The sequence below is a fragment of the Strigops habroptila genome, chromosome Z (genome assembly GCF_004027225.2).
Source record: "Strigops habroptila isolate Jane chromosome Z, bStrHab1.2.pri, whole genome shotgun sequence".
In the NCBI taxonomy this organism is placed as follows: Eukaryota; Metazoa; Chordata; class Aves; order Psittaciformes; family Psittacidae; genus Strigops; species Strigops habroptila.
Genome location: NC_044302.2, coordinates 13,901,576 through 13,922,060, shown reverse-complemented (window position 1 = coordinate 13,922,060; position 20,485 = coordinate 13,901,576). Strand labels below are relative to the sequence as shown.

The 20,485-nt window shown below is 36.9% G+C and overlaps 1 protein-coding gene across 9 annotated transcripts in view; it reads left to right on the top strand.

The window, feature by feature from the left end:
* ZNF536 (zinc finger protein 536) overlaps nt 1-20,485 on the top strand; it is a 347,702-nt gene that overhangs the window by 200,697 nt on the left and 126,520 nt on the right. For all 9 annotated transcript variants that reach the window (XM_030470187.1, XM_030470189.1, XM_030470184.1 and 6 more), the window contains one exon: nt 14,491-14,643. In XM_030470187.1, coding sequence (XP_030326047.1) covers nt 14,491-14,643 — 153 coding nt within the window. The remainder of the gene's footprint in view (nt 1-14,490; nt 14,644-20,485) is intronic.

Sequence of the window (20,485 nt, the reverse complement as noted above, 5' to 3'; positions counted from 1 at the left end):
AAAACCTCCTTCTGTTTTATTAGGGAGTGCCCGGTAGTGCAAGTTAATGAAAATCTGTTTTGAAAGAAAGCTTTACTGCCTTTGCTTGTTTCAGAGAGCAGACAGATCCTCTGAATTTTTGCTAAAACTGCAGGTGAAGTGCGGTACCCTGTGCAGGAGGATGCAAAGGGCTTGGTCCCTGAGAGGAATCCAGCATGGCTGTCCTCAGTTCCTGTGCTGTCGGTGTGCTTCAGCCACATCCCTGAGACACCTTGTCTCAGTGGGAAGGGTTGGTTTGCCCTTGCTTCCTCAAATGACCGTGCCAACTAAAGTCCCTGATAATGCCAGAGGCAATGAGTTTGCCTATGATTTTGGCAGTGAGCTACTACTAACTGATCTCATGTTGCTGGTTGTCTGCCATCACAAGACCCTCAGATATTTAAAACATTTGATGACTAGCAACTTCTGCATCATAGATAAAAAGCAAAGAATCATCTGGATGCATACCATCTCGTGTCTATAATTCTGCTTTGACTATGGTCTTATGCATATTTTTCAGGGAATATTTTCAATAATGCTTACGGATGTAAAGCATTCTCAGCCAGGAGTCTTGCAAAGCATTATCAGAATAAATAGAAGTGTGTGGAGAATCACTGTGTTTGGTTTCCTTTATTATGTGGTTAAAACGTAGATCACACTGCTGTTTTGGATCACAGTCTTAATTCCAAAAATTACAATCATCATAGGTGGATTATATCTGCATCTTTTCAAATAGATGACAGAATATATTTCTGTGCTGTTTTTCCCTAAAGAAAAATTGAAAGATAAGAGGCAGGAGTTTCAAGTAACATTGCAACATTTAGTTGTCAAACTATGAATGGAAATTGCCATCATAGGGACTGCATGTTTACCCTCATGCTTCAAAAAATTGCAGTGAAAGTGTATCCATGAAGAAAGGAATTTCTTTTAAAAAAATCAAATAATGCCTTAGTAGATGAGCAGTGATTCAACATAACTAAAACAAATATTAATTGAAAAGAACCCTGGAATACAGAGAAGGGAGTACACCGCTGTTTGGTGAGCAGCACTCAGTGGAGCAGTACTGCAGGTGATGCTCTCTATCCAGAAGTTCTTTATTGGAATACAATTCCACTGATCTACATACAACACCCATCAGCTGGTACTGTCTGATACCCGAGCTGCCTTTCCAAAGTTGCAGCTTCCCATTACTATTTATTTTAAATACAAAATGCTACTCTCCCGCAGTTTTACGATAAAAGTCGGCATGACAGCGGTATAGAGTTACTGTTAAGCAGTGACAGGTTTTGGTTGTCCACCCTTTATTAAAATGTTTCAGCATTTTTTAGCAAGCTCTACTGCCCAGTAGTCAAAAGGATTCCTCTTTGACACAAGTAGGTGTGACCCGTGTGGCTGGACTACATATCTGTAGTGGGATACCACAGAATGTGTAGCCAGAAAAGAACCAGTACTCATAAAATTGTTGAAATTATTTCAGTTTCATTTGACCAGTTTATGTAGCCATTCACCTTTTCTCAACCCCATACGTTACTTCGTTAAGTTGGCCTGTTCCACTGTAGACAGATTTCAAATGTTACCGGTTGCAAGCCAATTTGTTATGTACCAAATTCTGCATCGGCTTGCCAGGTTATTGGAGTAGCTCCCACTAGTACCATCCTGAAAAGGCATGGAAACATGTGTCTCCACAAATGCAGTAGTCTGCATACTAAGAGTTTAAATTAGTCTATTCACTGAGATGATACTTAACTGCATAGTGTCTCAACGTAAGCTAGTGATCAGCCAGAATTAGAATCTTAAGACTCTCCAACTTGCAGGGCAGGAGTTTGCATCTAACCACTCTCTATAGTTATCCTGATACATTTTGGGGTTATTTTTTTTTTCAGATTTTGTCAGATTCAGGGGTTTATTTTGTAATGTAAGTCATGGACTGTTTTGTCACAAAAGATCAAGGTGTTGAAAGTTGCCTATCTATACGGTGTTTATCTGGTCTGGTTAGTGTTTGCATCCTATACACTGCAGGTAATTTTACTACTGTTCAGAATAGAGAAAATTTTGTGAAAAGCTGGTCTTCCTCCATATGCTGTGGAATTATTCAAAATGTGCTTGTGAAACTTCCAAATGCAACTCATGTCTGTCATTCCATGGTTCTAAGATGATGCTTTTTAAAAAAGTATGCCCACTTTAAAAGACATGTTACTGTTGAGCCATTTCCTTCAAAGTCAGAGTGGCTTTGTAAGTATTTGGTTTCCCCTATTCTCCTTCACTGTAAAGATCTTCTGTCCTACATATCTTACCTTTCTGCGATAAGATGTGCTTCTGTCAGCATTTAATATCACATGAGCATCATCAAGCCAGTAACTTCATGTTGGTAGATGCTGCGTGATGGTTACACAGTGGTCATTGGTTCAGAAGACATTGATTAGAAAGGTTGCCATACATTGTAAAGCCATTCACAGTGATGGGAGTCAAACACTCAGCAGAGCGGAGACTAAAAGATTGTGCTTTTTTAGGAAGGCATCAAGTACCTGCTGCTGATTTAGAATTTATGGGGGAAAGGGAAGATCTCCAGGAATCTGAAATAAGGAGACATAGCATTTACTTGTTCTTTGTTGTCTGCTCTAAGATTTAAAAATACTTTTAAAAGTCATGGTGCAGGAGGTTAAGGGTAAGTGTCTATTGACTTTTTCCTCTGGCTGCTTACACCTAAGAATTTTGTTTTACAGAAACTGAGCCTATGTGAATTCATACTTAAGATGGTGCTATATGCTTTTGACTATGTTCAAGAGGATCAGTCAGTACCAAATGCACTTGACTGATTCCAAGTATGTATATGCAAACAATAGTGTGTTACAAATTCAGTCCTGGGATGGATTTCATTGCATCATTCATTGCAGATTTTTGCAGTCAGATGTGTTTCCTGTACCCTGCCATACACTTAGTAACATATGGGACCATCATTCAGAGGATGATCTGAATATTTCCAAGCTCTTTCACAGTATTTCTGTTTTCTGAGATGGTCAATAGTTAAGTCTGGCCCCCACAGGCATGGCAGAGGAGCTCATGAGAATATTTTGGCTCAATTTCTGATGACGTTCATGAGGTAGAGGAGCAGCACCTGCTGTGCTGGTAACAGAGACAGACTAATTCCAGGGCAAGGCAGCTTTCAAAACCAAGTGAGCATCATGTGACTGTATAATTTAAAAGAAAAAGAAACAAGCTAGAACTTCAGCACAGCCTGTCTCTCCCATATATGAGAAGTGAAGCAAATGAATACGGCCTTGAATACACTTTTTAATTTTTCAACACTGTATTTCACCGACTTTAGTTCACTCTGTTGACTGTTCAGTCAGACCATTTTTAAATTAAAAAGGAATACATGGTTGAATTATTTATTAAACAAAAGGTGCTTCTGTGCATGCAGGCTACCTCGATGTTGAATATCTTTTACCACTGGAGTTTGAAGAAAGTGCCTTGCTAATAAGAGATGGAACAACACTCCATCTTCAAAAATAAGACTTCCTCTGTCTCTGGGGCAGACAGCTAACTTGTGTCTGTCCAGTCACAGAAGAATGCGGATCTCCATTCAAGTGTCTAATTTTGACCTTAGTGTGAAGTTGTTTCCTCAATTTGGCTCCATAGAGACAAAATATCATTAATTTCTGGTAGAGAAATGTGCCTGCAAATAATTTAGTCTGAATTATCTCCTAATTTTATACTTGCTCCTGATGGGTTAAAATATTTATTTGCTGGTGAATTAATGTGGAGGAACTGTAAACAAGTGGAAGAAGGCTTGCAAAAACTGTACAACTTTTAAAAACTGTCCTAACTGTTCTTGCAAAAACTGTACTAAATGTACAGGCTGTACCATCAGCCTGTATGTCTCTTGAGGTTAACAGTTCATCCTAGGGGCATGATAAGTACTTTGTACAACCACTCTTACACTACTCAGCACTGTTACTGCTTCTGTGTTGGTGTTCCAGATCTGTGCACAGCCAGCGTTTCTCTATTTTTGGAGGAACATGGGCTTTGAGTGCCGGATCTGGTCTTGTCCCCTTCCCCAGAAGAAAACAGCTCTTAGCTTCTGACTAGACCGTCTGGACTTCAAATCCTTTTGGCCAACCTCACTGAATCTGAGGGAACATCTGTCCAAAGGTTGATATTTCTCATAAGCAATGTGGGACTTGATAACTATCAAGGATTATAGTGATATAAGAAGTGTGATGTGCTGCAAAAGTCCAGTGACCATGGCAGCAAAGAGGCTTTAGAGGAAGGTTTAGAGGACTCTGAAGAGCTCCCAGTCACACCAATATGTAGGAGGGTGGTTGTGAGCCTGTAGCTTTCCTGTGGAAGAGAAGCAGCAAGCAGTAGCGAGTGGCTGGGCACACCCTGGGTTTGATAGCTACAGATGGAGACCTAAAAGATTGCAGGGCCACAGTCCAACACCAGCACATGTAAAATAAGGCTCAGGATTTAGATAACTCTGTTCCAGCATACTGACGTGCATGGCCACAGTCCAACTCCAACACATGCAAAATTAGTTTCAGGATCATTCCAGCATACCAAAGCCTATGCCTAAACCAGTTACTGCCACAAGCTCAGCTAAATCAGAGGACAGCATTCAAAATACTATCTTTTCTCTCTCCCCTTTTTTGTTTTTTTTTAACCATTATAGTTCACATGAAAAGATTTATATTTTTGTGGTAGAAAAGGGAAACTAGGTTATTGATATATCAGCTCCATAGGCAGCATTTCATATTTTTGTAGCCAACAAATAGCATATTATAGTATAGTGTACTTTAAGGCTATTTTACAAAACATGGATACAGGTTGACTTTTTGAGATACATCATTAGTGTAAAAAAATCAATGAGCCTGTTCATATAATATCATGTTTGAAGACATCGTGGTCTCAGTATGACCGCAATACACTGTTAAACCAATGAGGAAGAAAACCCCAAACTGAACAACTAAAGGATCCCTTCTCAAGATTAGAAGTAATGAATCTAATCAATATTTTTTCCATTATAGCAAAACTAATGTAATTAACATATTTTATTTATAGAAAAAATGGTGATAGTAAAATAGATTCAGCAGTTCAGAGTTGCTCACAAGTATTTCCTCAAGTACAGCTCATTTTTGTGAAATGGGAAAAGTTCGAAATTATACTGAAGTGGCATGTACTGAAGAAGTTAAAAGGGAGAAAAATTATTTACAGAGGTATTTGTATTAGCTCAAAGCAGTCATTTAGTATGAAGGCAGCACTGGAAAGTAAAAGGTAAGAAAATAGAGATACTGGAAAAGTGTCTAAATGTTGTAACACACACCGTGACATTATTCACATTTTGGAGACGCTGTCAGCACCTCTGTAATCAGTAATCTGCAAATGGAATGACAGTCTTTAATTCTTTCTCATTTCGTTGAGGGGGAAATTAGTACTTTAGCCACCTGTACAGTTGGTTTTATGAGACTGAGTCTATTGTTGGTTTCTTTCTTACTGGCATCTACAGAAAGATGTTTTTTGTGACATTTTAAATAATTTGCATTTTTCTTTATTAGAATGATTTATTTTTTTTAAATCTGATGACCTGCTACCAGCCTTTTTATGCTGATCTTTCACTCAGTGATAAGATAATAATAATAAAAAGGGTTTTTCTTAATCAATAGTAAGTAAAAACTTGTCCAATGATACCTGATGCCCTGAGAGCTACTTATCGTATAATCAAGTCTGTGGCTCTGACTTGAAAAAATGGTTTGTTTGTTTTTTGCAATTGCTTAAGCCCAGCAACTCAGGGTGAAACTTGGCTAGTGTTGTTATTAAATATTTCAACACAAGTACTCAAAAAATTTTAAAATATATTAGTGGATTTTGAAAACTACATGGAGTTGGGTGTTAATTTGTGTCATTTAAAATCTCACAGCTTCTTGATGGGCACATGAGAAGAACCTAGAAAAAATAGGTCCAATACCGCACTCTTCCACCCACATTCACCATCTTTCCTACAGTTTACTGGCACCATCTTAAATTTTCTTCACAGCGTAGCCTCCACTCTGTACCAAATGGTTCTGTTTGCTCCATATTTATTTTAGGAACAAGCTTATAATGAAGTACACCTTACCTGTTTGGTCTATAGAGATGCTAACATGTGGAAGAAACAGGGTAAGCATGGAAGCAAGAAGAAGGCAATATATTCATTCACAGAAGTCCAGTTAATAGTTATTTTAGTTGATTAGCTAGCAACTTCATTTTGTCCCTCATGAAATTGCCTCCACAGATCCTTACTTGTGGAGCTTAATCAGCAGTAGCAATCCATCCCAAGAGTGGGAGATCAGGAGTACTTAATTAAAGAGGGACTGTAGGGCAACTCTCCCAAATTGGATATCTGATCTAGCCTTGGCATCAGGAGAGCAATGTTAGGTAAAAGTGTTTATCAAGCTCCATGTAGCCACTCTGCAAATCTCAGAGATGGGAATATGATGCAGACAGCCTGTAGAAGCTGCTATAACCTGAGTAGTATGGGCTTTAAGGCCATCTGGTACCTGAACACCTGCCTGCAAGTAACACATACAAATACAAAAGATGGTCCAGTTGGATAGCTTCTCCACTTAGATTCCCCACTGGAATTTTCTCCAAAAGCAGTAAACAATCTGTATGAAGTGCGGAAAGACCTCATCTTCTCTGGTCAGTAATCAAATGCCCATTTCGAATTTAGGTGACAGGATCAAAGCTAACACAGGTGAGTTAAGGGCTTGAGTAAGAAAATTAGTGAAACAGGCTTACATGAGAATCACAGACCACAAGTGACAGGAATGTTTGGTAAAAATCCAGAATATTCTGAGCTTGTTTTAAGAAAAGGAAAAAAAAAAAAAACCAGGGAAAGTATGTCATATGGAAGGTTTGGGAGCTAACACTGCTGTCAGAAGTATAAATGAACACCAGAGTAAACTTTGAGGATAGATGGCAACTTTGGCAAAATACCAAGGAAACATCCTTGAGTACATATTTAAGCCCAGCATTCCTGATCCAAAGAGTAAGTATCTGCTTTGCTTATGAAAATACATGTTCTGGACAGAGAAGTACAATAAGGTGTTCTGGCAGCTCAGATGTGCACTTCTGAAGAAAGCAAGAACAAGCAGAAGCTCAAAACTGAGAGTATCTAGCGCTACATCCAAAATAGCAAACAGACACATCATTCTGATGAATGACAAAGCACATCCTCTTTTAAAGCATCCACTTTTCCTGTGGAAAGATTGTACAAGTGTAGTGGAATTTCATGAACCTCATCTGGTAAACTCAGTGATTTGGGATGTGAAGTGCTTTGATCTGTACAGTCAAAATAAGGATGTGGGATTTCACAGCCCTGATTCAGGAATAGCATTACTGAAAACCCAGTGAAGTAGTTGGATAGTGGAAGAGTTTCATGCGAAGAGCTCAGGAATGAACATAGCAGGATTTTGAAACAAACCAGCAAAAACAGTGTTAGAAGGAATGCTGTAGTGATTGTGGTCATTTGCTGCAAGCTCAGCTCTCATTAGCTAGTTGGAGGTTCCAGGATCTAGTGGTTATACCATAAAGCTGAAGACTATTTAACCAAAGACAAGCATTCTCATGGCCATGCTCTGTGTATGTCTGAATTCGTTTTTTGAAAGCACTGAAGGACTGTGCACAGGTCTGCCTGCATAAATTGTAATTTACACTTTTGAATTATATACCACATGTCCATGTGATTTTAGAATGAGCACTGGAAGAGAATGAAGAATTTTGGTGTGCCTATATGTGCATATATTAAAAAAAAATCTGCAGCACTCTTTTCAGTTTCATTTTATAATTTTTTATGATTCAATCTTATCAAAACTAACATTTCAATAATGTGCTAAGGTCCTTATTCAAATCTAAGTGTTTCGTTGACTTCTGTTGGGCTGGGGAGGTATACAGTGGCAAGATTAAAGTTTTGAGCTTACTATTTTCCCATGCATGTATGAAGGTTTGCAGGATAATGATATTTAACTGTAATCTTCTTGGTGCATGGACCACATTCCATTGATTTTGTATAACTGAACTCAGTATTGCTGATTAATAAAACAATAAATACAGAAAATGAACTATTTTGTGTTTTATTAAAAATTTGCATTTCATGTAATATTTCACTTTAAGTACAAACTCATACTCTCAAATGGTAAGATGTAATTGCTGATCATGTATCTCTTTGTTCCAGACACTTTTATAAAAGTGTATGTATTATGTATGACGTGACCTTCAAATGTCATGAATGTGTTGTGCAATAAACTGTCAATATTTGTGGCTATAAGGTACTAGATGACTTTTACAATAATTGGAACAGCTTTATTAAAAGCTTGGATCACTCAGCTGGTTAAAGAGAAGGACACAGGCCAATGTTCATCTGGGAGTTTCTTTCTGCCAACTGTTAAATGAAAGATACTGTAAGGTGCTTAAGATGTCTTTTTTCTCCTTTTTTTTTTTTTTTTTTAAAGATCCAGTTAACAAGGTCTCATGCAAAAAATGTTCTCTCCAGTATGCTTATTTTTCAGTCCAAACTGAGCTCTGTAAGTTAATGGCAAGTAACCAACCGTGGGTTTTAAGTATTACATCAGATTTCTGTGTCTTTTGGTCACACAATTCTTCAAACAAATCAGGCAGCTAAAATGTTGTACTCAGAAACTGTGTTGGAACTTTGATTATCTTAAAAGGTTTTAAAGTTTTAGAATAACTTGAAAAGTAAGACTGCTAAGAACTCCAAAACAAAAACTCTGTAGGGAATTTGATTGAAATGAAAAAGAGGATAAGAAACATTTTATGATAAACAAAAGCTTAATTTTGGTTAAGTGTCTATTGATGTCTCTTTGTGCTTTATATATACAGCCTCTTGCGGGTTTCTCGGAATGCGTGCCGCCGTGAAAAGCGTTAAGACACAATCAATATTTCCATACATGCAGTATTGTCATTCAAAGTGTTTTGCACCCATGGGGTGTGAAAACTACCTATCTCCAAGTGTGTCCTGTGCTCCAGGTGTGGGCTTAAGGTGTGTGTGTGCTGCCCCCCCCCATCTCCAGCCACCAGTTACTAAGAAATTGCTTAGAATATTTTGGCTCCCTTGCTCTTGTGCTTCAAATAACTCCTAGATAGCTCCTCTGAAGCCCAGGGTATTGGCTATGACTGTCATTTGCGCACTTATAAATGTTGCAAGTCTTACCTTATATAAGTGGTTATGAGAATTTTAATTCTGTTTAATTTAGCTTGTATTTTAAATTAAAATCTGCAGATGCAGTGATCAGTAGCAGGGGCCGGGCACTTTGTGCATTTACTTGGTTCAGAGTGCTAAGTGGGAAGCCTGATGTCAGAAGTGGTATCTTTTTATTTACCAGCAGAACCTTCAGTATAATCTTTATTTCTAATAATACAAACAATGTGAATGCTGCTTTCTCACTAATAGGCCTCCTTTCCAATTCTCTTCTAAAATAGCTCTCTGTTTAAACAAATTCCCTGCCAATCCATAGTAACAGTGTAAGATTCCCATATATGGCCATTATAAAACCTAAATCCTTGATGAAACAATAGAGACAGCAAGTTGCTCCTGCCCTAAGACATTAGTAACTCTTTCCGGAGGCCTAAAATATAACTGCAATACTTAGTAATATTAGTCTCTCTCATTTGAATCCATGAACTTCACTAGCAAAAAAGTGTAGTGACATCTGCTAATAGGATTCTAATTTCAAATTATGAGCAGTGGGCCGGATTCTGTTCTCATTTATGTCGAAGCATAGTCATTGAAGCTCCTTCAGGTAGCTAGAAAAATAGGGTTAATTATATCCCTAATTATATTCCTATTTTCCACTATTTTCAGTATTATTAAAGCTTTTTTCTAAGGAACAGGCAAGGAAAGTAAAGCATGTTTTCCCAGAAACTTTGCATATCCTGTACTACTTCACAGGGAATGAGGTGGTCAGGCCCAGGCATACTTGCATAAAGGTGGCAGCAGTGACAGGATTAACACATTGAATATCCTCTAACACCCTTCTTCAGATTAGGTTCAGGATATAATTTTTCCTGCCACAGAATGGGCTAATCAAGGTGGTTTATAGATCATAAAAAAATAAATGTGGTCACTACCACTTCTTGTTGCACCATATTTTGTTTAGCTATTACAGGCAGTTCTAAAGAACTACAAATATTTTGAATTTCAGAAATATATGAAAACCTGGGATTATGTGCAGCTTTACAGGCTTCTGGCCACATTTTCAAAGGGTTCTTTAAAAATGTCTGAAAAATGTGCAAGCGCAAACACATACTTATAAGTGTGATTACCTATTCTGCGAGTTGATTACCTTTTCCATGTGACTGCCTGGTTTTGGCTAATTTGGCAATCCTTGTGTCAATGAATTCCAACTGACTTCATCGATAATTTAGTCTGCATGAGGACTGCAATTTAGCTCCTTTGAACATGAAAGTACCTCTTTGTGAATTGCCGCACTTTCACGTACACGCAGCAAATAAATACTCTGGTAAAATGTATGGGACATGCATGTAGATGCTCCTTTGAAAGTTTGGCTGCTAACATGACTGAAGTCAGTGCTGTTACCTAAACAACTGAAAACAGGTTTCTTTTTAGAATGTTTTTTTTTCTAATCATGTTTACAGACCCATCCCAGACAGATAGACCAGTAGTACAGAACATATATGGAATTTTCAAATAATTCTTTTTCTTTTGCTCTTCATATGACTGACTAGATACCTTTTGCTTCGAGTACACAGATTCACTATACACCTAAGTTTGTCGTCTCTGTTCTAGAAATATCAAGTGAAGTTGGCATTGGGCCTCTGTAGCATCTTCATCTGTGTGCCAAGGGCACTGCTAGCCATGGCAGCAGCTCATTTCTGGGTAGACCATTTCTGATACCTAGTAAGATACCTAGTGTAAATAAGGATTCACTGGTGTGCTTCTTTCTTTTGACCTGCTCCCGGCTCAAAATTGTTTATTTGGATTATCTGACTCTGTGGAAATTTCCTTTCCAGCTACCTCAGTACTTTTTCCGGCTTTTTGTCCCCCCTCTCCTGAGAAGTGGGCATCTGTTTGAAGAAGGGCTAGGCCTTCAAATACTGATCTTGTGGATTGCTTAATTTCAGTTTCAGTCTATGTGGCAAATATATTTGCTCACACTTGGCCAAATTGCCTCTTTGGTTATGCAGCTAATCACCACTCTCTGATATGGATGCTCAAGTGAACTTTGTTTACTTGCATTTGTCCCATGAGAACGTGACAGGAAAGCTCAGCTAAAGTTCAGAGACAAAGCTTGGAAGCCTTACATCTAGTGTATACATCTATACAATATTTTATACTCTGTTCTGTTATTTCCTGCACTCAAATCAGGAAAGGTAAGGATGGGCAGGAAGACATTCAAGATGCAGACCTGCCTATAATGGAAGTAGATAGTAAGAAAAAGCAGTCTAATCTCACATGCATGTAGTGCATATCATGTAGACCACATAACTCAGTGAACCACAATGGCTGTAAGATAAGTAACTTCTCTCTTTCCTTCCTGATCTTTTATCCTGGGAATTGAGCAGCCCAAAAGCCATAGCTCAAATCCCGAGTAAATCATAAATTAAATTAATTTGCTGGGGCTAATCCTAGTTCTGCAGCTCTGTAAAACATTAGTACAGTTTTGCACAGAAACAGAACTAACAGTTTCTACTTAGGAAGGGGTCTCAGTAGTAGGAGAAGGTGGACATCAGTGGTGTCAGAATAAACAACTCTTGGTAGAGCTGAAGATTTTTTATTTCCCACTTACACTGCTATTTGCAAAGTCTGTATTCACTAGTTTGCTTATTAACTTTTTCCTTGCTTATCTCTTCTTTTTCTGTGTCACTTTTTTCCCCCCTTTGTTTTCCCTTTTGATTTAAGAGACTCCATATAAAACCCCCTGTTGTAGCAGAGTCAGTAAGACTTAAATGCATTTTAAACTTAAGTGCCTTGACAAATAGGTAAATTTTGCCAAAGCTTGGGGTAGCATTTGATGGGGAGAGTCGGCAGCCTTGAATGTATCTTTTCATTGTTTGAAATAAAAGAACTTAGATGTAAAGCAGCTCATTCAGGTAGCAATGGCCTCCAGCACTTCGGTGGGCTTTGTAGGCAGAGGAATTCAAAAGAAAACCCCTCAGCCCAGCTTTAAAGTCTTAGGAATGCTTTCACTGTGGGAAGAAAAATTCTTCAAGGTAAGGCCCCTGTTGGAGCAAAGCCTTTGGAGCTATCTACTGTATGTCTACTTAAATCTAAAAGAAAACTCTTCAGACCACCCACATCTTTCTTTGCTTCATTGTTGTTTTCAGTTTGCTTTTTCAGAGGGATTAGTGCTAGAGTAAACTCCATCGTCTCACTGCCTTGAAAAAATTCAATTTTGTGTAAAGTGAAAATTAGACTCTTAAATCTGCAAAGCGAGCTGTTTATCTTACAAATTTATTCTTTTTTATTGGGCCACACATATTCTAGATAGAAAGATAAAAGGCAAATGGATAACAGGCCATCATTTAGAGTGACATATAGCAAAACATAACTAGTAGGCTTATTCGGTAAATTCCTCCTGAGTGGCTTGTTAGCTTTATCTATATATTTATCTATAATGCTCGTATAGTATTTATTGAAAACCAAAATAAAATCCTGCAGTTTATCATCATGTGTTCTGGTTTTTGCACTTCAGAAAAATCTTTTTGCACTCAGGAATTAATTTTTTCCTGAAGCAGCTTGAGACATGACTGTATGCAACTTTCAAGGAGAAAAAAAAGGGAGAATCTGAACTCTTTCGGAAGCCTGGAATTGTAAATTAGCACCTATATATGTTTTTCGGGACTCATAAAGACAAAATAAACTCCTGCAGTATGTTACTTTACATACTTGTAAATAATTCAAAATGACAGTTACTAGATTTCTAAGTTAAATATTGTGCTTCAACTCTGCAGTCTAAGAACAATCAGAAAATATTAAACAAGAATTTGATGTGAAAACTATCAGATTTTACCTTTTGAAAATTAGCAATAACTTGATTACATGCATGACTAAGATAAGCATTTTTTTATATATATATGTATATATATTAACCACTGTGTCATCCCCTTCTTTCAGCTTTAAGTGAAATAGTTTAGAGGGACCATTTTATAATAAATAATGGAATGCCTGTTAGTGTTACCTTTTCCAGAGATGTGGGTATTTGGGTCTCTGCTACTGTGTTAATAGTTTTTGTTTGAGCCAAAATGTTTAAGTCTTTCTTATGCCCCATCACTTCCATTTAAAAGGCAATGCTATGTAAACTGCACTATGTTTCCTGACAGCTTTAGTTACATGTCAAATGGGTAAAGGCAGGACATTTTTAGTCAGTAGTTCATGGCTGAAATAATCAAGACTCTGCATGCAGATTTTTACTATATACTCTCCATCTCAAGAGAACACATACAGCTCAGCTTTTGCACAGGGGTCTGACGATGTCTCGGTGTGTATGGCACCTCTGTGGCACGCCAGGAGTGTAAATGTGGTTCAGGATGTCAACATTTGCCATGGTACTTTTTGGTGAAATTGTGAACTTATATGTATATGTAATATTACGTGACCCTCTAAGTGCAAGATGATAAGTAAGTCTTGTGTGGTTTGAATAATGACTTGCTTAACATGCCCTACATTTTTGCAATTTTTATGTCATTCTTTTGTAAGTTATTTTGTTCCTAGCCTGCTTGCATAATAGCAGCCTGTGCAGGAAGGCTGAGAATGATTGTTTCGTTACACCTGGAGAGAGATGTTCTGGAGTCTTACCCGTTGCATTACGATGCAAAGAGGAAGTGTAGCTATAAACACTGAAGGAGGAAACTCAGGAGCTGCGTGTGAGAGGGAGAAGGAATTCTCCTCATCTGACCAATTTTTCCATTGTCTTTCCCATAATATTAGGTCACTCACTAGGTTGTATATTGTAGCTCCAGTGCTGAACTATTGCAGAGTAGTCATCACCACTGCTGTTGGAACCCCTGCCAATGCAATCCTCTTGTTTTGGGAGGTTTTAATGCACTAATGCAAACTTTTTTCCCTCTTAAAAGCATACAGATTTTCACAATACTTATAAATTAAATAGATTCAGCAAAACAACAATCTCAAACTTTTTTCTTTTTTTTTTTTTAAATTAATAGGAACTAAGCAAAAGAAGAAATCAAACCAGCTGCTGACACAGCTGTTTCTTTTCTTGTATAATTCAGTTCAATATAAAGGTACCATATGCTGCTTAAAATGATGATAGGAAAGATGAAATAATTTAAGACAATAACAAGAAAATACAGGAATTGTCAGCATTCTGTCAGATTTAAAGAATGAAATAGACAGGTGTAGTATTGACATGTTTAACTTTGTGTTGTGTTAGCAGTTTTAGCGAGAACAACTTCTGACATGTGCTGAAGTGATGTGAGAACATTTTTGTGTTGCAGACATTGGAGAAGAAGCTGGGAGATCTGTAGGAGTCCAGCAGCCAGCTTTACTGAGAGACAGGAGCCTTGGTTCTGCCATGAAAGACTGCCCATATTGTGGAAAAACTTTCAGAACATCACATCACTTAAAGGTCCACTTGAGAATACATACAGGTGAGAGGAACAAGTGAGCGGAGCGCTGTCGACACATGCTGTGGTGGGGGGGATTAATGTAATATGTGGCTAGGAGCCTTAATTCCCAGTGTAAGTTTGGACTCATTAGTTGGAGAAAGTCTTTTGAGAAAGATATATGACAGTCTTAAATAAAAGCACAAGAAATGTGTTGTTGGATAAAGACCACTTTAATAGAATCATCTTTTCCCAGTTGAGGTTATTTCTGTCTCATTCCCTGCTTCATAACTGTTTCCTTCAATTACCCTTGTCCTTCAATAGCATAAGCCTATTGGTTTCAGACTTAGTTATACTAACTGCTTCAAAGGCCTTCCTTTGCATCTGCTTAGGGATTCTGTATGTTTTTCTCAGAGTTACTATTTTTGTTCCATTTAGCACGCTCATTTTTAATCTCTTACTGTTCATATGAATGCATCAGCTTCATGGATGTGCCTTTTTTTTTAATTATTATTTATTTTCACTAGAACTCACCCAACTTAGTACCTGTAAGTAGTTAAACTTACCATGTTTTATTTTAGTAACAGTCACAGCATTTCTACCCTACAGAGACTTACTACTGATCTAGATTCTCACTTTATGTCACTCTTTGGGTGGACTGCTCTCCATACTAGTAAACCATAACCACTCCATTTAAATTATAATACCTCGTTTGCTTAAAAGTACATATGTGCATGGGAAAGTTCGGGTAGAGACACAGTATATGTTTAAGAAGACTTACTTTATCCATAATTAAAATCTGACATACTGTGTTGGTATCTATTCAGTTTGTGTCCAATATGATACAGTTTTCTTCCAAAACTTAGGTATTGTGGTAGGCTTTGAGAAAGTATGCAAAACTAGACATTTAGGAGACTACTCTTTGGAAAGAAACATAGTGAGCACTGTAATTGTGGAGTCATTTTCATTTTAAACCATTTAAAGTTAATTTCAGAATTTTCCTGCTGCTTTTCTAATCGATAGGTAAAATAAATTGCATGAAGAAGTACTTTCCAGTTGTACCTCCAGCTTGAAAAACTCCACTTTCACTTTCACTAAAGTACCAGATAAGCAGCGTTTTCCTCCCTTCTCAAAATAAGCAGTCATGTTTCTCCCATGTGCTTGCACAGGTGTAATATACTTAATGTTGGGTTTGCAAATGTGAGGCCTGATTTTTAAAAAATTGAAAATGAAGGCTGAGAATTATTTAAAGAAAAACAGGTCATTGTTGACACGGAAAAGTTTGTTCATTTTATTTTTATTCTTCTTTCATTGGACTGTGGACTAGTTTGACTAGATCAGACCACACTGGTTTGATCTGAATTTTAAAATTTGGCACCCTAAGATAGTTTTGTCTGATTAGATTACAGGGCAGGAATATTCTTTTCTGTGTGTTGGACTTTGTGAAAACCCTATTTATGTGTTCTATGTGCTTCCTAATGTAATAAAAGTAAATAAATGGTAGTTGTTTTATCGGAAAATAATCTTGTAACTATGAGTTTTAAACAGTTGACATTTCTACTCTTGGAGATGCAAAGAAAAATTCTTTAAAATAACCTGAGGATATCCACCTCTCCCCTTTGCTTTATTATATAGTGGTCTTTTTGTTCTTGTTTTAAAGATGGCAGTATTTGTGGCTTAGATCTAATAGAAAGTAAATTAATTGCAATGGAAATAGTCTATAAAACTTGTGTATTAAAACTGACTAAACAAAATTAAAACAAGAAAAAATAAACCATGTATAAAATAACAACAAAAAATAAAATATCATACAGACTGTTGAAACAACATTTGCAATATATTTAAAAATCATTATCATTTAAAAATAGATAAAGATCAATTTCCATTAGGTTGAGAACAAAGTATTAGTAAATAATGAGAAGAGTATGTTTAAATAGAACAATGTTTTACATATTGGAAATAATCCTAATAAATATTATAAAAATGTAAATTGGCAAATTACTAGAGTTATTAAATAAAAATTAAGTTGCTTTGCAGTAAATGGAAATCATGTAATAGATACCAGTTATTAAACAAATACCAGTTAGCTTATACTTACCATGGACAGTTTCCTGTCTTTTATGTCACACTGCCTTTATTATACTCCTGGATCATATAACTGACTGATAAAAAACACTTTACTGTGTTTCTCCACTACATTAACTCAATTACTGTTCTTGTTCTCACAGCACCTGTTTGTTAGAGATGAGCTCAAGCAGTTCAGCAGAAGTCAGGTTCCTCTGAACATCTGTGTGTTTGGAGGCACATGAGTAGGTTGGTGTGGTACGCATGCCAAGGCAAGACCCAATGTCTGATCCATCCAGGGGGTGCTTCTGTGGCACTTGGCCCAAAAAAGCTAGAGAAGCTGTTTAATCCCCCATAAGACAAGGAAGCTGTGCTCTATTTTGGAAGAATTAGTTAGAGGCCTGGGTGGCTTCTTTTTTCTGTGGGATATCTAGCGATTGCAACCTTAACCATACTGAGTCTCCATTCCTGTCATATAATAAGCTTCTGAAAGAAAAGAAAACAAAATCAAGGTTTTATTTAGCATGTTGAGTCGAGTTTCAACACATAATTGTAGAAAATTTTTCTTCTTATCTATTTCAATGATATTCAGCCAGGAAGAGCTTTAAGGGGAAGATGGTAAGATATGATTTCTGAGTGTTCCCATATGATAACAAGAAAAGGGCATAATTATGTGAAATCAGTTTCTCCTTTCTTGCTCTAAAAACAGTTGAAGGATGAGACAGTTCCTTAGTACAGCTCAGAAAGGAGAGGAACAATTCTCTGGGCAACATGCTTCAGAGCCTTGGGGCTTAGAGAGGACAGACAGAACTCTTGTAGCCCTTCTAGAGGGCTTCTTTATGTTGACCAGTGGATAATGATGGACTGTACGGTCCTGTTTCTTCAGGGCTACGTACCTCAACTCACACAACTTCACTGTGTGAAGAGATGCAGAAATAAGGGTAAATACTGTGTATACACCCCTACTGCATAGTAGACATGTGGGTAGACTGGCCCTTTTGTGATTTAGCTTCCTGATTATAAAATAATATATAATAGAGCTGAGAAGTTTATAACACTGAAGGTTAAGAGATACTCATACTTTGTGAAAAAGAAAACCATCTAAACATCTCAGACTCATCATCTGCCATAAGCAGATGCTTCCAGAGTTTCCATTTTTCTCCTCTGGTGGCAGCAGTTTAAGGTTCCTGCATTCAAGGAGCTGAGCAACATCTTTATGTTCTTGAGCATTCTCAATTCCCACTCCAATCAAATCAATGGGTGCAGTTTTTAGTTTGCATGCCGAGGTCTTTGGACTGCACAGAAGCAGTGTATAAAAAAATGTCTTATGTTCTACCTTTGACAAGCAACACATTATGTAGGGGACAGTTTCAGAGTAGCTCTAGCACCTCCGCACCATGCATTAGCATTGAGAAGCTACTGCAGACATAGACCAGTTTGGTTTGTGTGGTCATTAGGTGCTCAGGTGTATTCCCAGTCTGACTGGCACAGTTAAATGCCTTGATTAAGGAAAGAAGAACAATGTGCACGAGCATAGTAGAGCCCCAAAGAAGGTTTGGGTTGTGCTAAACAGAAGAAACCTAAGAAAGAGGGATAGGAAGAAAAAACTTGACAGGGTTGTGTCCATTGACTGAGAGCATATTACGATATGTATGACACACATCTTAAACGTATTAGATTTATTATATACTTTAATAGTGTTACTGCATTTTCCCTTGGAAATGTGACTAGCCAATTTTAAAACTTGCTTAGATGAACTGATGGAATACAGTAAAAATGGTGCTGTTTTAAATTAATTCAACTCACATTTTCTTCCTAAAAAAGACTGCCTGTTGCCATTGTCTGAAGGCGCTTGTAGTGGGATGAGCAATATGAATAATTAAGGAAAATGGGTATGTGTGCTCCAAGAGGAGACAATTTTGGTATTGAACATCCTTTATTCTTATATTTCTAAGATGAACTAAAAGGACTTTTCATTTCTCTAGATTCCTCCAGATTTCCTATCGTTAATGTTGTACAGCATGCCTTTTCTCCTGTCTTAATGACATCCCAAACTTTTGTTGAAAATAATTGATTGAATTTAAATTTTCTTAAAAGTTTAAGAGGTAATGTTACAGTATAAATTTCCTACCAAACACTAAGTAGGGAAATATCCATTAGTGAAATTAACTACAGTTTCTAGGTAGCTAACAATGTGCAGTATACAGTAGGGCATGGCTAATGAACACTGCAGTGGGTGATATTTCATTATACAAATTAATGCTCACATTTTAATGGGAAAGTCACATAATGAATCTCAGCTTCAGTGACAGCAATTAGAGACACAGATTGTCCCCTTCTGGACAAGGCACTGTTTAGCAATAAGCAGCTGTGTAAAAAGTCTTCAGGTTTACAACATATATATATGCTTTGGGGGAATTAGTGTACAGTTTATATTAATGTACTGAATCTTCCCTGCAAAGTAACAACTGTATTTATCTCTCTGTGTTTTAACTAAGTAAAGACATGTAAAGAGACTAAATAAATATTGCAGATGAGATATAAATAAAGGAAAATATTCAATTATAAAACTTTATAAAAATTAAAATATTTTATTGTAATGCCTAGGGCACAGTTGAAAAATCTTTAATAAACAGAGTCAAAAGCATCACAAGTCTGTCCTTTCACAGAGTAGGGGTAGTTTCATCTTATATAACAGAGAAAAACCACTGGTAAAGGAAAGTGGTAAAGACAGGAAGTTAACTAGTATTTCTGACAAACAGATTAATTGTGTGGTAAAACATGTGCAGGATCCAAAAATAATCCTACAGAACCTTTGATATTCCATTTGGTTTAAAAAGTGTGAAGTGAATGATTAGAATGATAAAAGAAATTACTGTGTAAGAATAGGCATAATAATGAACTAATTAAACCATACAGCAATTCATTTCTAAAATATCTGCTGCACAATGGATAAAATAGGTTATCAATAACTGTTTCAATGGTAAAATAAAAAATGCTGGAAAATGTTTTCAATATTTTCATTAAGCAGTATTCTCTGGAATTGTAAGATGTTTGATTTCATTTGCTTTGCATGAAAGAAAACTGTAGCTTGTTTAGAAATGTATATGCTCAAATTGCAACTCTCATTGTCTCTGAATGACTGTCAAACCCCCATTGCTGGCTGCCAAAGCGAGGTGTTGGGGTTCTTGTACTGACGCCCAGCCCTCACCGTACCGAAAAATGAATAGAGAATCCCACAGCACTAAATATAAACAGATATTTAAGAAGTACAGAGATTTCATAAAGGGAACTAAAAGCAATAATAAAAATATGCATGTGGATATCAGGGTTATGGAGAACAAGGTAAAATTCTGTAGATCTGGCAGGTTTAACAATTTGTATCTTGCTAATACTGGACAAGAATAGATGAAAAATTACCAACCATAGTGTAGAAGACTAAATACTCTTCTGTTCTTAGAAAGAAGCATAATGGTTTTTATAAGTATTTTCCAATGATACAATTCTGCCATTAACTGATGAGGCTGTTATGCTGTAGCCCACTACATTTAATGTTTTTTTAGAATGAATAAGACTGGATAAAGTCTTAAAAATCCTGGCTGAAGAGCTCTCCAAATCATTAAAGTTCATTTAAAAAAACAAGTCTTGGAACGTGGAGCAAGTTCCGGAGCATTTGTAGTAGTAAAAAACTATCTGTCTATCCTGCTATTTCCAAAAAGAAAGAATATGAAGACCTTGAAATTATAAATGGACTATCCTGACATAAGTATTGGGTAAAATCACCAAATGAATTTGTTAACTAATTAAGAATTGGCAGCATAGT